The sequence below is a fragment of the Symphodus melops genome, assembly GCF_947650265.1.
Source record: "Symphodus melops genome assembly, chromosome: 16".
Lineage (NCBI taxonomy): Eukaryota > Metazoa > Chordata > Actinopteri > Labriformes > Labridae > Symphodus > Symphodus melops.
Window position 1 is genome coordinate 10,424,530 of NC_136706.1, and position 24,466 is coordinate 10,448,995.

General features: G+C 40.5%; 1 protein-coding gene across 1 annotated transcript in view; it reads left to right on the forward strand.

Annotated features, from left to right (window-relative positions):
- Window positions 1–1,713: 1,713 nt before the first annotated feature.
- Window positions 1,714–24,466, forward strand: part of gnaz (guanine nucleotide binding protein (G protein), alpha z polypeptide) — a 29,661-nt gene continuing 6,908 nt past the window's right edge. Inside the window, exons 1-2 of the mRNA XM_079365146.1 lie at window positions 1,714–2,021; window positions 18,668–19,983. Of these exons, the coding sequence (XP_079221272.1) occupies window positions 19,261–19,983 (723 nt within the window). The 5' untranslated portion in view covers window positions 1,714–2,021; window positions 18,668–19,260. The remainder of the gene's footprint in view (window positions 2,022–18,667; window positions 19,984–24,466) is intronic.

Here is a 24,466-nt window from a genome sequence, read left to right on the forward strand (position 1 = left end):
GCAGGTTAACAGTGCATTAAGAGAAACGGATCAGCTGGCCTCCAGCTATGACTGAAGGCAAATAAAGTTTTTTATTTCTGTACATAAATGTTTTCATTCGAGTAAGCTAATTCTTGCAAAAATGTCAGAGGAGTTCGGCTGTCAGATAGAGTACAACAATACAGGGACTTTCACCTGTGTATATCACAGGTGGTCTGAATAGTTTCATCTGAGGCTTTTGTCTGGATTGATCCAGCTGGAACCTCAGAGTCCTGCATGTCATCAACGGAACTGTCAATACACTTTTCTGTCACAGGCTGCACAATAAGCGAACAGATAAATGTACATAAAACAAATTTAGTAAGCAGGATAATGTTTTTTGTCTTGTCCATTTTTAATCATGGTGTGGAACAAGTTCTGGTGGGCGAGCAATAAAAAAGAGTACATTAAAACAAATTGTACCATGTAATTGCTTATACGGTACGTACTGATATACAGGGACAGGAGCATGACGATTGTGCGATTTTACTTTAATGTCTGAGGTTTCCTTTTTTAGGCGTGCGCTGTGGACTGACCGTGAAATCGTTGGACGCTCCATGCTCTGTGCATTACACAACAGAATGACTGAGTGATTAACAATGTATGTTTAGTGGAGGTAAAGGAAGAGAGGGACGCAGCAAAGGAGAAAGTGATGAAGAAAAAGAATGGGGACAATACACCACCCGCCTGTCTGCCTGCCTGCCTGCCTGCCTGCCTGCCTGCCTGCCTGCCTGCCTGCCTGCCTGCCTGCCAGGCCGGATTAAAAGGACTGGATGGAAGGTCAGAGAGAGGCAAAGTTTTCACCCCCACCAGATGTGCACTTTCTCTGGCCTTTAGCAGATTAATTATCTCATAGTTCGTGACACCAGGGTTGGTGTCCAGGCAATTACATTACACTCCACACCCTGAGCAACCTGATCTGGGGATTTTTTTTTCTTTGCTTCTGGACAGTGTTGTCTTTGTGTTTATGTCATGGAGGGGAATCTTTTTACACACTGGTGGCATCCATAATGACAAAGCGATAATTCACATCATGCTCATGCACTTTATATTCCTGTGTTGCAGTAAAGCAAAACGCTCTCATTTTTATTTTTATTTCCCATAGATTATAGGAAGCTAAAGAAACGTGTAAAAAAAAAAAATGAACCACCCATTCACACCCAGTGGCAGGCCGCCTCATTTGCCAAAGCTTCTATCAATTTTTCCCTATATCCAATAGCAATAAAGGAAGTGGACCCACTGTCACAGAAACAGTTGGCACGGAAACAGCACATTACACCATCGTCCAATCCCCCTCCCATTCCTTTGCCGTCATCCCTCCCCTCCCTTCCTCTCCTCTCCAGTCCCCTCCTCCTCCTCCTTCCTCTCTCCCCGTCTTCTATGTCTTTTATAGCCATCAATGAAATCACAACCAATCCTGCTGCTTGCCTGTCAGCAAGGATATAATACCTCAAAAAACTACTCATAATCTTGCCTCTGCTCTGATTCCTCATTGCTGATTTTTTGTATAAAATAAAGATATACTAATGCTGATCCGACCCCATCAAAACCTGTTTTTACTCTCCCTCTCTGTTACTCTCATGATTTAATCCTGACTATTTCCCCCTTCTCTCTCTCCCTCTCTCTCTCTCCCTCTCTCTCTCTCCCTCTCTCTATCCCTGCTGACTCCTCCCTCCGTTTCTGTCCTGCACTCCCTCTCTCAGCCTCTGTCTCTGACACACTCGCACACACACACACGCACACATATATACACGCCCTCCACCCCCATCGCTGCAGTGTCTCAACTGCCTTGGAGCAAACAACAGAGGATATAGAATACAGGCGTTAATAAGAGAGAGAAAGGAGGCGAGGTGTACGTGTGTGTGTCTGTGTGTGTGTTTTCCTGTGAAAATGAGGAAGAGATGAAGATGAAGCGACAGGACTAAAGGTGGATTGCACACAGCCTTTCTCTTCAGGGCTTGTCTGCAGTATCCTTTGTAAATGGATGCTGCCTTATGAGCACGGTAAGTCTCTAAAAAACAGACAGCTTTTTGGTCATCACTCCAACTGGCCTGCTTTTAGCACAGAGCAAGAGGCTGTTTCACTGTAGCCATTGTGAGGAGGACGAGTTTGTTTTCCTGATAAAAATGGGGAAGGTGATGTTCAGAGATGGCATACAGGCTGTCCAGTCCCCTCCTCCACCCTGCTAGCTGTGTGCCAGTGGACGCTCCTATCCTATGCTTGCAATTTGACTCATCATCTCCCAAGAGCATCCTCCATTCTTAAAGACTGCTTTTATCTGAGTGCAGTATTTAGTCCATGTAATTACTGTATGTAGGACAAGTGAAGGATGCATTGAAGATGTGTGTGTCTGTTTGCGCGCATGTCTCTGTGCTCTGCCCAGGCCATAAGCTGTGAAATGGAACAGGAGAGGAAATGAGAGTAAACGCACCATCACACAGGATCAGGTGTTCGGTACTTAGAGCTGGCTTTACTAGATGTTGGATGTGAATTTGCAGTATGGAGGTGTGTAAATCCTGTGGAGTTTGACTCTGCGGGCACAGGAATAAGCGGGCAAATTGTGGCCTGACAGCGGCACAGAAGCATTGTAGGATTTGCTAGAAGAGCCTGCTGTCTGCTGTTCTCATCTGCATTAATTAATAATTATCTCGAGCTGGGGTTTCGTTTTTTTTTTTTTTTTTCCTGTGTGGTTTTGGAAGTAAATGTTATCGGTGAAAGTGATCGAGAAGGGTGCGTTTGTTAGGCAGGCAGGCAAAACCGGATGATTTGCGATATTTCTGTCTCAACTATTTCATTTCTTCAACAGAGCGTTGCCGGGTTTTTTTTTTCAATGGGGGTTGGGGATGGTTTTCTAGCATCAGGAGAGCATGTGTATTTATGTGTAGTGTACGTGTATGGGAGAGAAAGCCAGTGCAGGGAGGGGTCGAGAGGGGCTGGGGGGGGGGGGGGGGGGGGGTTTAACAGTAGGGAGGCAGATGGGGCAGAGGGGCGGAGGTTGATGCAGCAGAGAGGCTAGAGAAAGAGAAATAAGAAATGAGAAGATTTGTAACAGAGTGGATGAAAAAGGGCTGATGATTTCATGTCTTTTCTGAGCATGTGACACAGGAAAAAGCTGGACGTGTCTGTGATAGCTCCACCAGTAGCTGCTTACACCGAGGCCCTCAGACATCTGTGAATTGAGGCAAAGATGGAGGGTGAATTCCTCCATGCCTTTATCTTGTGAACACAGCTGACACAGAAATGGACAGGGAAGGGTGATACTTTATTGAACCCGAGTGATGTTGCTTCATTTTTCAAGCATGTATAACTCACTAACTTCTTAATTTCCAACAGATCAAAGGAGAGGGAAAGCAATACTGCTTAAAGTGCTCCAACTAACACCACTTTGAGTATTTTTTACAATAAATCGAGCATTCAAAATGTCCTAAAATGTCATAAGGTTGATCAAAATGCTCAATAAAATGACCTTTAATAGTTAAAAATGTGGGGTTTTTTTCTAACCCAAACTAACAATTCATGTTTGATATTTAAATGTGAAAAATCTAAATGGTTCATTGACATTCATAATGTTTGAAGAAAGTGTGGCCTTAAACATCACAACCAGTCCAAAGAAACGCAAAAAGTAACTGTTTTGCATACAAACTTCTTCTTCTTTTTTTTCACGGTGTTTGTTTTTATTCTGTGTCTTTGAGGATTTTGTCCAGTTTGTACCTCAGTCTCAAACAGTTAGCACCAAAAAGCAAACCAAGGTCATATTCAACCTAACAAAAACTCTTTGCAACCCTGAAAGCTGAATTAATATCAAATCAATCTCTTCATTGGCGCTGTAAAAATGTTCAGCCCTCCTCCGCAACCTGACAACAAATGTCAGAGGTCACCGATGACCTCGGCTTTAGGATGATGGATGATCAGGTGCGGTGTGAAATATTGGAATCCTGAAAAGGTTAAACACGTGCTCACATATGGGTCTACATCAAGTTTCACATACAAACACACTGAAAAATGTCAGCACACCCTTATTACAGACTGTTGACTGAACGTAGTCATGGGAGAAATGGGAATATTCTGATTTTGATTTCTTGTTTTTCTAAGCCAACAAAGAAAAAACGCATTAACATGAACTCTTAAACACCTGCAAAAACCTTCACATAAATGAATTTCTGAAGGTTCTTTAGTGTTTCTATTTTTGTTCACTTATCGTTTAAATGATGTCCAGGCCCCTCATCTGACCTTTATGCACATAAAAACAAGAGCACTAGAATTAAAATAAAACCTATGCTGAGCTGACCTCCTTCCACCTCCTCTGTTACTTGCTATATCCACTTCACAGGGTGACATAATGGCAAGGGACAGCAGGGACAGAGGGGGTTTTTAAAGTGACAGTGGCTGCTGGGGGGAAAGCTACGGCACTGAGGAGGCCAATGTCACGTCCAGCGCACTTTGGGTCGCCTTTAAACTAGTAGGTGAGTGTGCCACACGCTTGGACAATTACATTCAGCTCTATTACATATTAATACCAAGGGAGGGGAGCCTCCTCCCTGTGCAGCCTGCTTAAGATTAATCTAATACGTGACTTATCTCTTGGAGAGGGTGGGACAGAATTACGGAACAATGTAAACATTTGTTTATGAGTTGCCACATAAATAAGTCCTTTATATAATGCATGGTGATAAAACTTCCTAGAAAAGGACAAGGAAATGTGTTTCTCTGAAGTTCAGACCTCTGTGAAGCGTTATGTGCAGTCGGGGCATTGCTCTCATTCAGCTGGCTCAGCGCTTGTGTTTGTTTTGGGTCTCTAATCCTTGCCAGGTACTAGGACAAAGTGTCATCGCTGCACACACGGCTGTAAGACAGCTTTTTTTCAGGCAGGCGCTGATGTAGCGAGAGAGAGAGAGAGAGAGAGAGAGAGAGCTCTATACCTAACGGCAAAGCATTAGTGAGAAAAAGCTGAAAGTTGAATCAGGCAAAATCTTAGGGCGGGGCTCAGTGAATGAGAAAGGATTAAGTTGGTGCTACACGAAATAACATCAGCTCGATTCATCCCTCTCTTTCTCTTTGCCCTCCTTTCTAATCTGTGCTTGTTGTCTCATACAGGGGCCTGTCTGTTTTCCCGAAGCTAGCGAGTGAGAGGACCTTACTTCCAGCACTCAAATCTAAGAGGGCAGAGCAGAGGGGGACTAACAGAGCAACTTTGTATTCCATTGCACATGCATAACAGAAGTCATATGACAACAAGGAGGTGGACAAGAGGGAGGAGGGGGAGGATGAGGAAGTGTCGGGCCAACTACAAACTGATGAGGCATGTTAGTCTCTATTGGAAGAAATTAAGGCAGTGTGTCGGCCTTTGTGTCTGTGTTTATGACATTTTGTAATATTATTACAGGCTTAGCCCAAATCAGAATTAAAAATGAAATCAGATATTTTTGATCAAGGCTGTCAGGTCAAAAGTGTTGGTATGACAGTAACTTTTATGACCAAAAGTTTCTATACTTTCTTCTTTAAATGTTCACACACATTTTTCCAACAACAACAACAACAAAAACTCTGGTGCAGAGGTCTTTTTAATGGTCAGTTTGGTTTTCTCACATACGGTAAAAGAGCGCTTGCCTGCAACATTTTCTCACATCTGTCCCCTCCCCACTCGTAAGCACAACACAGACATTTGATTGTGCTGGTATTGTTTGCTGGTGTTTGGGTGGGGCTTTAAAGCAGGTAATATACGGTTTAAATAATGTCTATTTGGCTGATTTGGGAAATGTGGTCGTCATTTGGTGTAAATAGCAAAATCTCTTTGCAGAGGTAAACCCTCACTGTAACATAAAGGATAGCATCTTCACCACTCAGCACTGTCTTTTTGGTTTGTATGTCAAAGTGCTGCCTAAGTAGGTTAATGGGTTTTTTATTGTTATTATTTGCTGCAATCTTTTCCCCCCCATTTTTCCCCTTCTCAAATCACAAACTGCAGATAACATCTCTGGAAATCTGAAATTATCCGTCAGCCACAATTTCCCTCTATTGCAGACAAGGTATATCTTATATGTAATAGAAATAGAACGAGGTTTGAATGTCAATTGGGAATCCACAATATGTGTCTATTCATGCAGAAAATGTCTTTATGGACCTGCAAAAATATATAACAGATTATAAGGCTCAAAGATGCGTGTACTTATGTTGATGTGAACGCCAGTGCAGACATGCCCAGGAGACCCCAGTGTCCACCTTGTACCATCTTCTCCCTTCACAACAGACAGCCACGCAATAACTCGGCCTGTGCACAAACATGCCATTGTCATCGCAGGCTGGCCTTGTGACTCAGTGTGACCCAGTGCATTGGAGAAGGGGGAACACAGCCATTCAGATTAGGAGCACTAAACAGAGCATTATCACAAAACAGCATCAAACATACTGAGACTTCACCCCACCCCCACCCATCCACCCCATCACAACCCTTTAAACAGCCCCACTGTTTTGGGGGAGCAGAGAGGAGAACACAGCCCATCATTGTTTTCCATAATGAATGAGTAGTGTCCTCACATGTGTGCAGCACTCGGGCATCTTTCTCCGCATTCAGAACAGCATGTCAGGAAGCGATAACACAAAATGTTGAACAAACTATTGTGCGAGTAAAATCAAGAATTTTAAATGAACGTCATGCTTCCTAAAGAAGTTAGTTACAGGGGTTTTGTAGGTCAACCTGCTTGAACCACCTCCAGGGACAGTTAAGGTCCCCAGTCTCTCACAAAACAGATCCAGTTTGTCCAGAACTGTTTCAGGTTGGATGAAAAGGGTTCTAAACTCGAGCATGGCCAGACATAAGCCAGAACAAGTCAAATATGACCCAATTGATAAGTCTTCTCTACGAAGAATTTCTGAGACCAGACTGGCACATCCCAAAAAGTGATTGGTGCTTGGTGCAATGCCAGCCTTGTCTACTCACATCACTGGAAAAAAGGCCCCATGCGATGCTTTCACAGATGTTATACATCATCTGAGAAAACTGTACATGAGGTCAAACTGATTTGTTTCTCTTGAAGCTGCTGCAAAGTCCACATAGTAGTTGTTCAAGGTTGGCCAACTGTATTGTGCGTTTACATAGAAAGACAGAGCAACAGTTTATTTAAAGAATATTTCCCTGCTGAAGTAAAATCGCAAATGTAGTCATTTTTTGTCTTCACCAACTTAGCTAGGGTTAGGCTTAAGGTTTGTTTTTTTTGCTAGAAATGGTCTACCACCGGGTGCTAATAAGAGAAGAGAATATACTTGAGTCCAATTTTGTTTTATTCAAAGAGATGCTTAACAAGTTGATAAATCGGGAAAGAATAATTATGTAACTTTTAAAATGCTACTTTTAATAATGACTATTCTCTTGCTGGCACAGAGCAGTTCACCAACATGTCTGATTGTGTTTGAGATTGTTTTCTGTTGAAAGAAGATTTTTCCCTGCCAGTGTTGTCAATTGCTTTGTCATGGTTGACCAATGCTGGGTTTCTAAATAATATTACAAAGAGTAAGGTCCTCCTTTATTTGTAAAGAGTCCAGAACTTTAGAAATGAGTTGGTGCGAGACCAACAGGACTTGATTGAAACGTTTTGTAGAATGCATGTTAAAATGTGTTTTCATTAGATACACAGAACTGATTCTGAGACACATGCAGTTCAACAGCTATCCTCCAGACAAAAGAGCATCTTCTATTGGTGTCTGAATGATGACTGTATATCATTTTAATTTTGGCAGGAATCCTGAGTGATCCATTAGACACAATGTGATTCGACGGGTCTTTTGGAGCATAGGTGCTATGTGACATTAGAGGCTTTCAGACATCTCTCCCCGAGAGACTTCTTGTAGAGTAATCCTAGACACTGTTGCTGACAGCCACAGTTTTAGACTATTTGACAGCCCATGTAAGTGTGCATTCACACTACATTCATATGAGGGGCTGGGCATTGTGTAGAGCTTGAATGAAAAGGTCTTCTGCTTGTTCAATTATTCCTCTATATACCAACCTATTCTCACAAAAAATGTCATACAAAGAGAAAACAGAACACAGAAAAATTAAGGCTCATACAGAAGCATCTCTTTTCTTGCATAAGGTAGTCTAAACTGTTGGATGATGCTGAGGATCACACTGCTCGCTGCGACCTATATCTCATATGATTCTGACGTAGGATGACTCATCACACAGGCGCAGGCCTTCTCAGTTGGAAAACTATTACATGCCACAGAGAAATTCACAGAAAACATGCAATTTATAAGCCAAGGGACACAGTCGATTTTCAAAGGCATCAATCACATGACAGTGTTATCTACAGGATCATGCGTTGTGGTAACATTGATCCATCTTTCTGCTGCTATAGCATGAAATTGACTGTCAGCTGTCTGTCCCAGATTCCACAATTTTAAAGCAGCAGTAAATACAGTCAAAAGTAATGTGTTGCTGATCACGTTTTTCATTTGTAGCTTCCTAAAGACTCCTAAATACAAGTCTGTGTGTTTGAAATGTTTTTGTAAAACGAATCTCTTTACTTCAGTTAGACTAATTTCATATACACATTTACTTTTCTGTAAACTTAACTCTGAGAATGATAAATGATAAATCTGCTAATTTAAATCAATCTCAGTTTTTGTATCTTTGAAAACTGGGTCATCGAGCATGTTCGCTCTTACCAATCGGTTTGGAACGCCATTAACAAATTTTGTACAGTGAATGTGGTGAGGTAAAAGATTACCACGGATTTTATAGACTTTAGGAATAACATCCCTTTTTTCAGATATTTATGATCCCCATGTTCAGTGTGGCAAATGCATTTTCACAGCTAAAGATTATCATCATCAAAAGTAGCTCCCCCCATTGTGCTGTTGTATTAAGGAATTCTTGTAAACCTGGCCATGCTTACTTCTCCAGTTCATTTTTCCAGTTGTTACTACTCAACTGGGAGAAAGTATGATGTGAAAAACAGATTGGACATATTAAAACACAAAATGTATGTATGCATGAGTCAAATGTATACTTGTGCAAAAAGTGTAATATAGTTGGGTGTTTTGCAACAAAAAAAAAATGCTAGCCTTGCTCTATTTAAAGATGCTGTAAAAGAAAATATATATATATATAATCTGGCAAGACGTTTAAGCTTCAATTTATGTCTATAAACAGATTTCTTCATTTAAGTGCAGCTAACACACTCTTAGGCCCTATTTCCACCAAGTGGTCTGCTATGGATCAGTACAGTTTGGTACGGCGTGCCCTATTTGGCAGGCGGCGTGTAAGCCTGATGCTGAGCTACGTTAGCGTCACATTATATCAGCTAACAGCTACCCCACTAATAAATTAAACAGGAGAAAAACATGACACAAATAAAACCAGAGATGGAAGACATTCATCTACTCTGTCATTGGCATGTGACCCTTTGTTTCAAAGAAGGCTGTGTGCCGCGAGGAGAAATGTGTATTTTAACATGGCGAGGTTGTGTTTGCCGCTGTCTCACGTGAAGTGACGTTTTTTTCGACCAATCAACGGACTGAAGTGTTAAGCTCAACCTTTTAGGGTCGGATTGGATATTCTTGGCACCACAACGGAAGGGTTAAAAAAGTAGGACAGTACAGTTCGATTATTTGGGGATCTTTCCCGGCTTTAGTCAATGGAAAAACCATAAAATGCGTGCCGTTCTGAGATGAAACAAACTGAACCGCTTGGTGGAAATGGGGCTTTAGATGTCATATCTCAAGGTCACTTAATTTCTCATGTTGCATGTCTGACTCTAGACAATTCAATATATTTATAATAATAATAATAATATTTTTTATTTTTTTAATCAAACAAATCTAAAATTGACATTGATCCAATGCTACACATCTCCTCTATTGGCAGAAGAAAGTTAATTCAAGTAAAGACACAAAAAAACCAATACAAACAGAAGTCACTAGTTTAGACGGAGTACATGCGCTTACTGCTGTTCACTTCAACTACAGTGAAACAAACTGTAGCTTCAATGTAGTCAATTAGTCTTCTGTGTTCTTTGCTGAAAGATTTTCAAGGATTCTCAAGCCAGATGAGCTTTAAGTGAGTTTAGACTTTAAAGACTTGATTTGAGTCATGTGCAGCACATCAAACACTACTAGGCTGTTGCCCATGGTGTATAGCATAGTAAATTGTAAAAAATTTAAACCTCATGGCTCCAATCTACAGTTGAACTCTTTTATTTTTTTTAGGAAACAAAATTAAATTGCAAGGTTTCTTTATAATAAAAAGCCTGCCCTTCTCCATTTGTTCTAACAAGGTTTTAATCTCTTACTTTGCTCTAAGTGCTACAAACTCAATCTTTTGATTTCAGTATTACCATCCTCCTGCCATTTTAGCTCCTTGTTCTATGTTGTATTTCAAGCTCTAAAACTCTTACTTTGGGTTTCTTTGTTGATTCAGGAATCCATCACAGAAGCAATTAGAACACATACTTTTAAATAATGAAAATTGATCAATTTAAGTCATGGCAACATTTATTTATAGTAACAGCTCTTTATGAGGAAAGAGCTTCTGGAACATGTCTGCTCTTGATAAAATATTCAAAAACCTCCAGCAATTACAGCTTCAAGACTGTGATTGCTTTGTCAATGACCAGCCAAGCAGTGAAAATATACTATGTACCAATAGTGAATATTTTAGCCTCACACAAATCGCTTTAGCAGCCCATTAAAAAGAAATGTTAGCTCTTTCAGAAGAAGAGCTGTTCATTGTTTACTATTTCTGCAGCCGTGGATGATATTCAGATAGGGTCTATTTTGACTGTCAACATCCTCACTCAGACTCAGGGATTCAAGCTGAACAAAAAAATCCTTTGACAGAAAGTTCTCAACCATTAAAACAAAAATACAGTGGAGCCCTTCACACTTTGAAAGGTTTTATAATCTAGGAAATAAAACACATTCTTTCATTAACGCAGGCACCAGTTCTGAGTAAACCAATATGAGCTTACTGTGGCTGCTTTCAGCTTAAGGGTTTGTTAGTACAAATGAATGTGTTCAACTTTGTGAATATAAACCTTTTAAATCTTTATACAATCTAAGAGTAACTATTCTAGTTTTAAAAGTAAAGTATCTCACAGCAGCAGAGTATGTCTGACATTTACGAGTCAAGCTGATGTCTTATGTCTAGTCTTATAGAGATGTACCCCAGTTGGAGTGAATTTGTAGGTTGTACCGTAAATGATTGTATGCTATTGCAGCGTCGTCTGCCTTCGGCCAAAATAAACCATGAAGTAATCCAGTCTGTTTCGCGATTTTATAACACTTAGACAGTAGAAACAACCCACACCTAAAAGGCTGCCTACAATCACATAGATGGTATGCCTTTAGATATCAACTAGCTATCACCTAGCAGAAGTGTTCCTGAGTCATACAAACTTTAGAGAAGTTCAAAAGCAGACAAACTACAAAGGTAGGTAGTAGTAGGGAAGGAATTAAGGGGAAGGAAAATAGAATTTCGCGGTTGTCAAATGTGTACATTTAGTGTGAACTACTATATATCTTCAGTGTCTAGATATAATGCAACGCTGCGTAACAGTGTGGATACGTTCACAGGCTACAGCAGGCAGTGGGAAAAGGTAACGACCATTTAGTTTCTGATCGTTGATAAATGCAGTACTATGTTTGTGTGTCAGCACTCCTTGCCATGCTCTGACATGCAGGGAGCAGAGGAGCAGAAAAGGAAGCTGCAGCGACAACAAACACACTCAAAACTCTGCATCATTTGTATACATGACTGGGGGCAAACCCTATGAAATGTACTCGTCAGTGCGGAAAATATAACCACAGTTGGTGCTTGGTGGGTGTTAATTTCAAACCCTGCCTGCACTCTTCAAATTTCTCTTCCCTTTTAAAGAAATGCCAACGTTGGTGGACATTTCACTAAATCTCTGGCAGCAGGTGTTGTGTGCTGATGCTCTGTAGCTCAACAACATCAACACAGCGGCAAAAGAGCCGCACATTGTCACCCTGATCTCCGGGGTCAAACTAACCTCAGTGTGAGATTATCATTTCATCATAATGAAAGCAATAGATACGATGTTTCTGTTAAAGTTGTCGGTCTGACCCACTGTGGTGCATTTTCATATAGTGTGGAAAAAAATGGCAACAATCATGTCTATCTGTAAGAGGATTAGTCCGCCCGACATCCGTTTACCAGATTTTCTGTTATGTATGCCTTCATTTGGGAATTAAGCTTTCCATGTATTCCTGTTCTGTCCATTCCGCTCAATCATCAAATTCTTGGTCATATTTCTTTATGTGAAACCCTGTGACTCGATGAGCTGCTAAACACAAAAGTAGTGCTTATGTTCAAAACTTCTGCAGGATAACAATCATCACTGATGTCCTGCCAGACAACACAGCTTGCACTTCAAATAAAGAGCAACAATCATACAATTAAAAAAAACCCCACACTTAATCGAGAGGGACAATTTATACAGTATATTATTGGTGTGGACAGTCATTTCAAAGCCCAAACATATCCAAAATGACCTAAAGGTTTAAGCAGACTTTTAATAATTAATGTTAAAGCTGAAGTTAGTACAGAGTTGTGCCTTAGCTACTGTCGCATGCCTAAGTTGTCCAGAGTTATTGTAAAAGTGAATCAGCTTGATTCCAGGATAACTCTATCACTCTATATAGATACTGACCAGACAGCCCTGAGTCTTCCTGTAACCAGCCATGGAAAAAGCTAGACAGATGCAACAAGCATGAGTAAAGTGAAGCTGATCGTAGGAATGTGAGCTATTTTGCTTTTCTGTATATCCTTTACATTATTTTACTGGTGGTTCCTCTAATTCTTCTCTGTGTAGTACTTTCCGTCTTTAGACAGAGAAAATGTGGCATTTTGTAAGTGTATAACAATATATTTACGGCACAATGCGGAACCTGCTGTGTTGTACGGCCTGTCCGTAGGCCTGCTTATACATGTTGCATATGGATATGATTTATCATATAGTCATTGAAGAGTCACATTTTCCGTTGCATCGTTTCATCTGTTCTGAATGATTATCCTAATAAGAAAACTGAATGCAAGAGCAGCAATTTTTTTTGTACTTTCCGAACACATGTGCCAGTCCCTAAGTTGCTTTGCAGAAGACCTTGGCCTGCTTAGCTGTCATGGATGAGCCATTTTCTTTCTTTACTTATTGTAAACATGTACTGGCTAAGTGGTTCATGAATGGGAAACATTGCTTACTTGTTCCATGTTTGCTATTTATGACTGATAGATAAAGTGCACTGTTTTTCTCAGCAGGTATATTTTCAGCAAAACCTCTGACCACAGCACTAAGAACACACCTGCACGACTCATTCATTAACCATTAGACTTAGACTTCCTTTATTGTCATTCAGATTTGAACTTTGCCGTACAGATGAGAACGAAATTTCGTTGCATTAGCTCGATGTAGTGCAGGATAAAAGAGCAGAGAGTATTTACACAAGGAATGTTGTATATACAAAATAAGGTGCAGAATATTTGCATTTAAAAAAGAAGATGCAGATATAAATTACGAGGTGACTGAAAGTGCACCTGTGCATTTCCCATTTTCTTCAAACATCACACACTTTAGCTTCCCATTCACAAGAATCTGACTTGTTTCCATTAATATAACGTAAAATATGTTTTGCATTTCATTCCTGAGTCTGACACAGCTTAGCACAAATGTTCTACTGATGTCAATTATCCTCAATGCATTATCTCACTGCACCGGAGCATCACCTGCATCCATATACCATTTAATTGAATTATATTTGATCACGTGTCACAGACAGCAGCAAAGCCAGATTGATTTCACACCAACACATAATGAAATCAACATGCTTATATAGCGCTTTGCAAAAAGTAGGCGCAATGGGATCCAATTAAACCATTTTAGAGGATGTAGTCTGGTCTTCCATATAAGTGAAAGTGCTGATACCAACCTATAAAATACTCCAGTAGACATTACATTTCTCATTTCTTGTCAACATACTCAGCAATGATGTACCCTTATATACACTCAACAAAAATATAAACGCAACACTTTTGTTTTTGCTCCCATTTGTCATGAGATGGACTCAAAGATCTAAAATTCATTCCAGATACACAATATTACCATTTCTCTCAAACATTGTTCATAAATCTGTCTAAATGTGTGATAGTGAGCACTTTTGCTTTGCTGAGACAATCCATCCCACCTCACAGGTGTGCCACATCAAGATGCTCATCAGACACCATGATTAGTGCATAGGTGTACCTTAGACTGTCCACAATAAAAGGCCACTCTGAAATGTGCAGTTTTGTCTCACAGCAAAATGCCACAGATGGCGCAAGCATTGAGGGAGCGTGCAATTGGCATGCTGACAGCAGGAATGTCAACCAGATCTGTTGCTCGGGCATTGAATGTTCATTTCTCCACCATAAGCCGTCTCCAAAGGCGTTTCAGAGAATATGGCAGTACATCCAACCGGCCTCACAACCGCAGACCACGTGTAACCACACCAGCCCAGGACCTCCACATCCAGCAGGTTCACCTCCAAGATCGTCTGAGACCAGCTACTCAGACAGCTGCTGAAACAATTGGTTTGCATAACCAAAGAATTTCTGCACAAACTGTCAGAAACCGTCTCAGGGAAGCTCAACTGCATGCTCGTCGTCCTCATCGGGGTCTTAACCTGACTCCAGATCGTCGCCGTAACAGACTTGAGTGGGCAAATGCTCACATTCGATGGCGTCTGGCACGTTGGAGAGGTGTTCTCTTCACGGATGAATCTCGGTTTACATTGTTCAGGGCAGATGGCAGACAGCGTGTGTGGCGTCGTGTGGGTGAGCGCTTTGCTGATGTCAATGTTGTGGATCGAGTGGCCCATGGTGGTGGTGGGGTTATGGTATGGGCAGGCATCTGTTATGGACGAAGAACACAGGTGCATTTTATTGATGGCATTTTGAATGCACAGAGATACCGTGATGAGATCCTGAGGCCCATTGTTGTGCCATACATCCATGAACATCACCTCATGTTTCAGCAAGATAATGCACGGCCCCATGTTGCAAGGATCTGTACACAATTCTTGGAAGCTGAAAATGTCCCAGTTCTTGCATGGCCAGCATACTCACCGGACATGTCACCCATTGAGCATGTTTGGGATGTGCTTGACCGGCGTATACGACAGCGCGTACCAGTTCCCACTAATATCCAGCAACTTCGCACAGCCATTGAAGAGGAGTGGACCAACATTCCACAGGCCACAATTGACAATCTGATAAACTCTATGCGAAGAAGATGTGTTGCACTGCATGAGGCAAATGGTGGTCACACCAGATACTGACTGGTTCTGAGTCCCCAGACCCTCAATAAAGCAAAAACTGCACATTTCAGGGTGGCCTTTTATTGTGGACAGTCTAAGGTACACCTATGCACTAATCATGGTGTCTGATGAGCATCTTGATGTGGCACACCTGTGAGGTGGGATGGATTGTCTCAGCAAAGCAAAAGTGCTCACTATCACACATTTAGACAGATTTATGAACAATGTTTGAGAGAAATGGTAATATTGTGTATCTGGAATGAATTTTAGATCTTTGAGTCCATCTCATGACAAATGGGAGCAAAAACAAAAGTGTTGCGTTTATATTTTTGTTGAGTATATATATATATATATATATATATATATATTTTTTTTTTTTTTATGTGCAATTGAATGTCATATTGATGTCATATTGTAACAATGGCTTAACCTACCTGGAACGACATGTTCATTTGGAGTATTTACCTGGTGAGCCTGCAAACACATGACATTAGAACAGACAATTGATATTTTGGTTAGGTTTAGGGTTAGGGTCTTTTAAAAATTGTGGTCATACATGGTCATAATGCTATTTGGGAATTGATTGCAAAAAAAAAGAAGATTTTATTAAAAAATAAAATTGATGTCATTATTGTCTAATGTTCTAAGTGTCAACTAATCTACACTTAACTCTTTAAGTCCATTGCTGTGTTTGATGAACATGTCGGACTTTTAAATTTTAACTTGATTAAGACGGTCCTAACTGTCATGGTGTGTACAGATATCATGTAATGCCTTTTCCTTAATCAGATATTGTGTCTGAGCAACAACGCTGAGCCTATGATGGATTAAAATCACCACTAAATCTAATGTGATTGACCTTATTTTTAAAGCACTTTTTGTGGACTCAATGGCCACAGCAGGATGTATGAGACTGTTATACAACAGAAGCACTGACTACAATAATTCATCTCTGGTAAAAGGGGTGATTGTCATTATGTGCATGGTAAATTAATAATTGGAGGTAAGCCAAGAAGAGTGATGAGGATAGAGCTAAAGTGCAGCGGGGGACATAAAGGGAAGGCAGGAGAGGGACTGTACTTGGTCTCATCTTGGCTATCACATTACCCTGGCCCTCATGATACATGAAGATGCTGGCCTCTCTGTCTGTGGCCCCCATTGGCTCTACCTCCACTCAAACACTCTTAAAGTGACAAGATTCAGCTTTGAACTAGAGCTGAATGTATGATATCACCAGTGTCCTCTCTAAAAACTTTTTGGGGAGAAGGTGGTTGGACTTAAATGATGGTAGATTTAAATGACCAAAGGAGGTAGGGGCTGGAAATGTATCCTTATTGGACAAAAGTGACGGCAACAAGGCATCATATGGAAAACAGCCTTAAAGAGGGCATTTTGTTTGTAGTTGTAGCTTGTGTTCAGAGCAATTTTAACTTTGAAGCAGGCTATGTAATTTGTTTTACAGTGTAAGCATATTTCCAAGCTGTAGGCGGTATGTTAATTATTTTTTGTTCTTCTTTTTTTTTTTTTTTTTTTTACACATTTCATCCTGCTGTGTTGTGCTCTAGTTATAAGGGTGTAGGTTGGAAACAGACAACAATTTCTTATACGCAGTATAATAGCATGGGAAATATTATTAATACAATTTAATGTGATTACAGTATGCATTGATTTTGAACTGCCAGCACACCACTTCCTTCACAATTATGTAAAGTGGTAGGACTTCAAAAAGTGCAGAAACGCAAGTGTTGCATATTTGTGAAAAAGCAATTTAAAACGACTTCACACAAAGCTTTAATGTGTTTCATAGGCTCTCAAAATCAGTGATGTGCATTAACCGGTTTGGCTGGCTATGCCATTTGGAGAGGGTCAGGTGCCTGGAGCCAGGAAACAATGCTCTACTCTCTGTTTGTGTTGTGATGCTTTGTTATGGTTTTGTTCTGCTCTGTTTGTCCTCCCAGTCATTTGAAGACTGGACTTCACTCACTCAGCTCTGAGAAATGCTTTCTCTCTGTCTTTGTGACAGTTCTGTAAAGTTACACCAGAAAAACTAGGCCACAGTATGATTTCACAAGTGTTACTCAGCCAAAAGAATTCAGCCAGCTCCAATGTGCATCTATGTATTACAGAATCCAACAGGATTTTACTGTTAAGATTTGGTTTTGCTTCAATTTTCTGACATTTGGAAAAAGATGGTACTTTATGTCCCCAAACTTATCAGAGTACAGTATATGTTTTAATACAGCTGAATCGCTCTCGAGAAAGACTAAAAGGAAACCAGATATTGAGAGAAATATATGTTCTCTTTTTAAATCACAGTTTATATTCTTAAGAATTAAGCTACAGATGTCAAGGTATGTCAAAGGGGCTTTACAGCAGTGGGAAAGCAGTTTTGGCCTCTTTTCCCCCACTCATAGTTAGCATTTTAACAGCTGATGTGTCGCTAAGGCGCTTTCAGAATATGGTGGACCAAAAAGAGGATGGTCAGAGGCTCTGTGTCTTAGTGTTAATAGCAGAACATGCCACTAGTTACAAGTAATCACATTAATTGGGTTTTTCTGCTTCAGTTTTCCTTCAAAAGGTAGAGTTTGTTTTTCTTTGTCTGCCTCTATGCGTATGTTTGACCTTGATTTTGTGTACACTCAGTGTATGTGTTATCTTTCTGAATGGGTGGGTGGGTGTGGTCTGCTGAGATCTGCTTTAGCTCAGAGAGTAGAGTAACACAGGATTGCAGACAGAGATAGTTGGGGTGTTGGGAGCAGAAATCTGTATCATCAGTGTACAAAGAACAAGGCTTGTAAAGTAATGGGTAACTAGTAAGAGTGCCGTTTAGCATGAACAGTGATCAGTGAAGAAACAATTGGTAATTCCATTTAATACATTACTATACATTTTATGGCCTTACCTTTTTTATCAAAGTGCAAGTTCCAGAATTAATATAAATGTGTTTTCCTTCTCATTTGTGCTATCAGATTTAGATGACAACTAGCCATGATGAGCAAGAAAACTAGAAGCAGAGGCAAGCCATGCTCCCTTCAAGTATTAAATTGAAATTCAATTATTTTGTCTTATCATCTATAAAAAGGAAGAAATAAAGTGATGATCAAGGTAAAATATAAAAGGAATGAAAAATCTCCCGTACCTCTATAAAATCCTGACTTTAGGTCTCTGTTTTTAATTGTTTCATATGTGGACTTACCTTGAGCTTGACATTGAAATTGTAAAAACTACAAATGGGCTCTAAATCTTACTGCCACATCTTGGTTAATCTATTGAAAGAACAGAAATGTGTATTGTCTTTTCAATTGTTATTCACGTTTCTTTTTTTTTTCTTTTTTTTTTACAGATCCAGAGACCTTCAGTTGCCAGGGAGATATAACACCACAGAAGAAAGAGATATATTTTAAAAGATCTGGCAAAACACTCCAAATAAAGAAGAGTTGCAGAAGCTGTACAAGGGCAACACACCACAAGAGCCATGTGGGAGGAGAGTGAGGGGGTTTTGCTCATCGTACGCAACAAGCCCGAACGATTTCTCTACTGACATACACTGACGATTCCCAGAGCTGCTCCAGATCGGTCCTCAGGGGAGCCCCTGCTATGAACCCCAGCTCCCTTGGCTTCAGCAGGCAGTCAAACCTCAGTGCCGGGCGCTGTGTGGGCGTCCCACAAGTCTGGGTTCTGCCCACACAGGACTTAGACTGCTCCTAAACACAAAGAATGAAATCCTCCTGAGTCACTCCTCTGTGAAGTGGCTTTCCTGTTTCCTGTTAAAACGTTCTGTTGCAAAGCTTTGTCCGCCACTCCCCAGCAGCATCTTTACGAAGGACCCTTTGCAACTCCTCCAACAATTCCTTTTAGGTCACCACTTCATTATAATTTGCTTTCCCATCAAGCAGCAGCACGAGTTCCTTTGTGCTCACCACGTGGTGGAGGACCATGGGATGCCGTCAGAGCTCGGAGGAGAAGGAAGCGGCTCGGCGCTCGCGGCGGATCGACCGCCACTTGCGCTCGGAGAGTCAACGGCAGCGGCGCGAAATCAAGCTCTTGTTGCTGGGCACCAGCAACTCGGGCAAGAGCACCATTGTCAAGCAGATGAAGATCATCCACAGTGGAGGTTTCAATCTGGAGGCGTGCAAGGAGTACAAGCCCCTAATCCTGTACAACGCCATCGACTCACTCACCCGCATCATTCGTGCCCTAACCACCCTCAAGATTGACTTTCACAATCCTGATCGCGCCTATGATGCTGTGCAGCTTTTTGCCCTCACAGGGCCAGCTGAAAGCAAAGGGGAGATCACTCCAGAGTTGCTGGGGGTCATGAAACGTCTGTGGGCCGACTCAGGGGTCCAGGAGTGCTTTCAACGATCCAATGAGTACCACTTAGAGGACAACACTGCTTACTATCTAAATGATCTGGACCGCATCTCTGCAGCTGAGTACATCCCCACTGTAGAGGACATCCTCCGATCTCGAGATATGACCACTGGCATCGTGGAGAACAAGTTCACCTTCAAGGAGCTCACCTTCAAGATGGTGGATGTGGGTGGACAGCGCTCGGAGAGGAAGAAGTGGATCCACTGCTTTGAGGGCGTGACTGCAATCATTTTCTGTGTCGAGCTAAGTGGCTATGACCTCAAACTCTACGAGGACAACCAGACGGTATGAAAAACCCATTTTATAGACCCACACTTCACTCAGAAAATAGATGCTTTTCCACACATTCGGGAATTCATGCTTGCATACAGTGCTCATTGAAATGCGAAAATAATCTGAGGAAGCATGGTGGAGATATCAATTAAATTAGTGCTGATTAACTTTGACAAACTGAGCTGACAAACTGATTTTTTTGTAGATTGGGTTCCATGCGGGTACAGAAAACATATTTACTGCTGGGGTGCATTAATAAATTAAGACATGAGTTTCTCTTTTTGATTCACAGTGTCAATTGATTTTCATGTGGCATATTAAGGAGTCTCACTATCGAGCACATCATGTTAGCATAAATAAGTATGAACAGTTTAGCTAAGTGAAGTGAACACAGGCCTGTTTTGCTGTTTTGCCATAACCTCTCTGTACATCCCTGACGACAAAATAACTGCGCTGTAGTTACAGAGAAACAGGAAGTCCAATGTGTCAACTGTCTATCAAAAATTTAAATGACATCACATAAATCTTAACAAGGCATTGAGGGCATTACGCACCTATTCATCCATTTTCCCTCATCCTTAACATAAATACTACTATACTAAAGTACACTTGAAAGACTACATTTCATTCAGTTATCTAAGCGTGTTATAATTGATTGATTATTGATAAAATAAATATCCAAATGTTATGATCCTTAGCCTGAGTTATTTGGCTGGAGGCCACAATGGACTGACTTTGTAAAAAATGGCATGAAATGCATTCAGTCTGCCTTAATGTCGTAGCGAAGCTATTTTAAATAAAGAGAGTGGCCAGTGTTTTTCATATCGTCTTCATGGTGGATGGAATTTCTACTATTTGCTCTCAATAGGATCCTCATCTTGTTATCTGAGTGTTTTGTAATGGATGAGAAGTGACTGTTTGTTTTAACTGCCTTTTTGATAATGTCAGGTCAACAATAGATAATTTCTACATTTAGTCCAGACTACCGACGAAGGGTCAGCTTCTTCCTGGTTCTTTTACTGGAATCACCACATTCTTTTCCTACTGAAGAGAAAGTATCCATGTTTCCCTCCTCCTCTGTATATAAGTCATAGAAAGGGATAGCTTGAGCACAAAGGAAACTTTGTCATTCCAGTTACTAAGTCGACCAGAGAATTCATGGGTTTCCCAGATAAAAACAGGCTGTTCGCTGTGCCAGGTTAGAACATGAAATCAATTAGTTCTATAGGTTAAAAATAAAGTGTAAGGAGAAGAAAGCAGTTTGGTGTTAATTGAGTTCACAGGATGAAGTGTGAGGCTGTACCTGTGAGAATTAGCAGATTGTGAAGGCACCGTGTAACAATGGGAGTTTGTAAGTGCTAGAAAAAAAACCCACCTTTGCCTGATGCAATGAATAACATATCTGCAAAATCTGACATTTTACTGGTTTGTTTGTGGTGGAATAATCAATTTCCATACACTTTGAATGTGTATCAAAGCATCAATCCAAGTAGTACTGACATGAGAATACGATTTTCTGTAGCCAGAATGTGACGTGCTGTCTCATCTGATAAAAGAGAAACACAGCCTCATCAAACATCAACTGAATGGACCCATACAGAAGCTCTTGTACACATTACATTCAGATGTATTTTTAAAGTATTTCAGATAGGCCCTCGTAATGATATGTCATGATCAGCACCCATTAAAAGAGGTACTTTTATGATAACTTTATTACGAAAAAGTACACGTGTGCCTATAGTAAAAGCCTTGTGCATTTTACTTAATGACAGACTCTCAGATGCTAAAGTTGCATACCAGTAACATCCTTATGTAACATCCTTCAGCTTATGAACGTGTATATGTCTCTCTCCACTTTGCATTGTCAGAAAAGCTCCATTTAGGTCACTAAGGTGGGAGTTATCATTCTTAAATGTAAAAATCCTGCACACTTCTCTTCTTCAGCATTTATTAAAAAAAGAAAAAAAAATCAATCACTCTGGATCTTTGTCAAATGTTCTCTGAGAGCAGTTAGTAAGTTTAAAGAAAATGGCTGAAATGCTCAGATGCACATCTAGATGAAGTATAACAGGGATTAACTATATTCATATGCATCTATTTATTCTGATATAATGAAACCTACACAGCGCTGGCTTAAAAATCTTGAAACTGCTCCCAAAAAAAACCAAACAACAACCTTACACTGAAAATATAAACCAATGATGATGTGAAAGACGAGCTGTTCTGGCAACTGAATCACATAATGATGCTGGCCATACAGGACATCAGGCCACACCCTCATAAATCTATGTGACCTCTAGGCAGAAGTTCTTATTGTATCATTCACCGCGCACATCAGCGCACATAACCTAGTTAAAGGATTGATGTTGGTATGTGGCTGTATCTCCTCCAACATCTACAGAGGGAAAGCTTTACGGTGAATTCCTGAATCTTGGAGCCGTCTGTTTTCCTAACCACAGTCAGCTGACACAATGCTGCTGAACATCTGTGACCTAACCCGCAGTCTTTATGTTCAATACACGTGCAATATGAGAAAGAAAAAAAATATGTAACCAGAGACACATCTGTAAACTATGTGTCTTACATATTACCATCATATGAGAGCTAATGGGCAATACAACAGAAGGCAAATCGAATTTGGTTTCTGCTAGGATGGGTGAAGCATTGGTTACGATTGAGGTGAGGTATTACATAGAATGAAGGTCAGTGCAATTTGATGGTAAATAACTGGGTCATTAATATGGCCCTGACTAGCATGTGCAGAAAAACAGCACTGACGAGCAGCTGGAAAGAAATCTAACCACAGAGATATAGCAGCAGCAAATAAAAAAACACAATATTTTATCCCAGAAATAAAAATCTCTATATTACACATAGGGATAAAACACTGGGACTACAATGTTTAAAGCAGCTATAATAGTTTTTTTTTTACTATTGCATTGATCTCTCTCCCTAACTGTTTGCCCAAAATTGTCCTCCATTGTTGTGCACAAAGAGCAAACCTGACCCCTGTGGTGGAGCTCATCCAGGCCGTAAGCCTCTTTATGTCCTGAATATCTTTATCTCTATATTCTTAGTGAATTACACCTTGAGACAAAGCTGATAGTGGGAGAAAATGATGCACAATCTATGGAGCTAATAGCATCTAGCATCCCATTCTTAACGATTTAGGCCCTGTGTGTAGAGTTTTGCATATAGGGTGAGGCTAAAAATGTGCTTATAGTTGGGCAAATCTGGGCGAACAATTGTTTCTTGTGTGTTTAGTTTAAACTGTGCATCATTTTTGATTGCAATCTTCAATTCTGGAAAACAGTTCTCATCTTTATGTGAAAACACAACTGTGTGAAAAGTACCTTTCATCTCTACAAAGTCACTGATTCAACCACCATGTCCAGACGTGACTGATCAGTTTTACTTCAACTGTAACTGTGATTGTTCGTTTTATTGTTTACATCATAAGCATGGAAACTTTGTAAACAAAAAGAGCATTATGTTCAGTTTGGAATAGCGGTTGCATGAATGGGTTTCATCTTTTATATAATGACAAACAACACAACAGGAGTCATTATGGAAATCGAATGGCTAAGTTTAAGATACTAGTTTAAAACCTCAGGCAACTGTATTTCGGAATCGTAAGATGTTCATCAGTTTTTAAAGTGATTGTGTATATAAAAAACATCTGTACAGTTTTGTAGGTACTCATTAGAAGAAAATAAGACTTTGTTTATGATGGAAGTGATTAACTTAGTAATCTTAACAACCAACAGAAAAAAAAAAAAAAAACTTTTATCAGAGCAGATAAACACTCAGTTTCAACATTCGCCTCATAAGAGATACAAAATCTGCCAGAATAATTACAGTACAACGTTTACCCATCAACCCATTCCCTGATGCATTTTTCCCTGTCCCATCCCTGTCTTCATAATGAATTGGTTGCCGTGGTAACTGTTGCTTAGCAACAGGCCGGTCAAATGCTCCTAATCCTGCGATGTTGACAGTGAGCTGTGACTAGGGAAGAGAGGATGGGAAGGGGAGGGGGGGGGGGAGGGGGGGCGAGTATACAGCAAACAACAGCGCTGGAGAGAGAATAGATGAGGTGTATACATGCATGCATTGTGTGTCTGCACGAGTGTTTGTGGGTGCATCATTTTGAATATGCACTACTACCGGTTTATATGTAATGGCTGAGTCTGAGCAACTGCAGTGAATTCAGTGTGTACTGTATGTGAGGGGAGAATGGAAGCCAAGACGTGATATAGTGCTTGTCTAAGCTTAACATTTGGGCAGAGCCTGCGGGCAGAGATAGCTCTGTTTCAAGAGACTATTAAATATCTGGAAATAAATTACCTGTTCTCCATGTGTTCATGTCAAAGTTTGTAGTTTTCACTATTCATGTTAAGCCTCATCAAAGCGGGCATAAAGAATGATCTGAATGTAATACCACACCTTTGAATCTTCAGAAACAAAGTGGCGGGTGTCAGCACTGAGCCTCAAA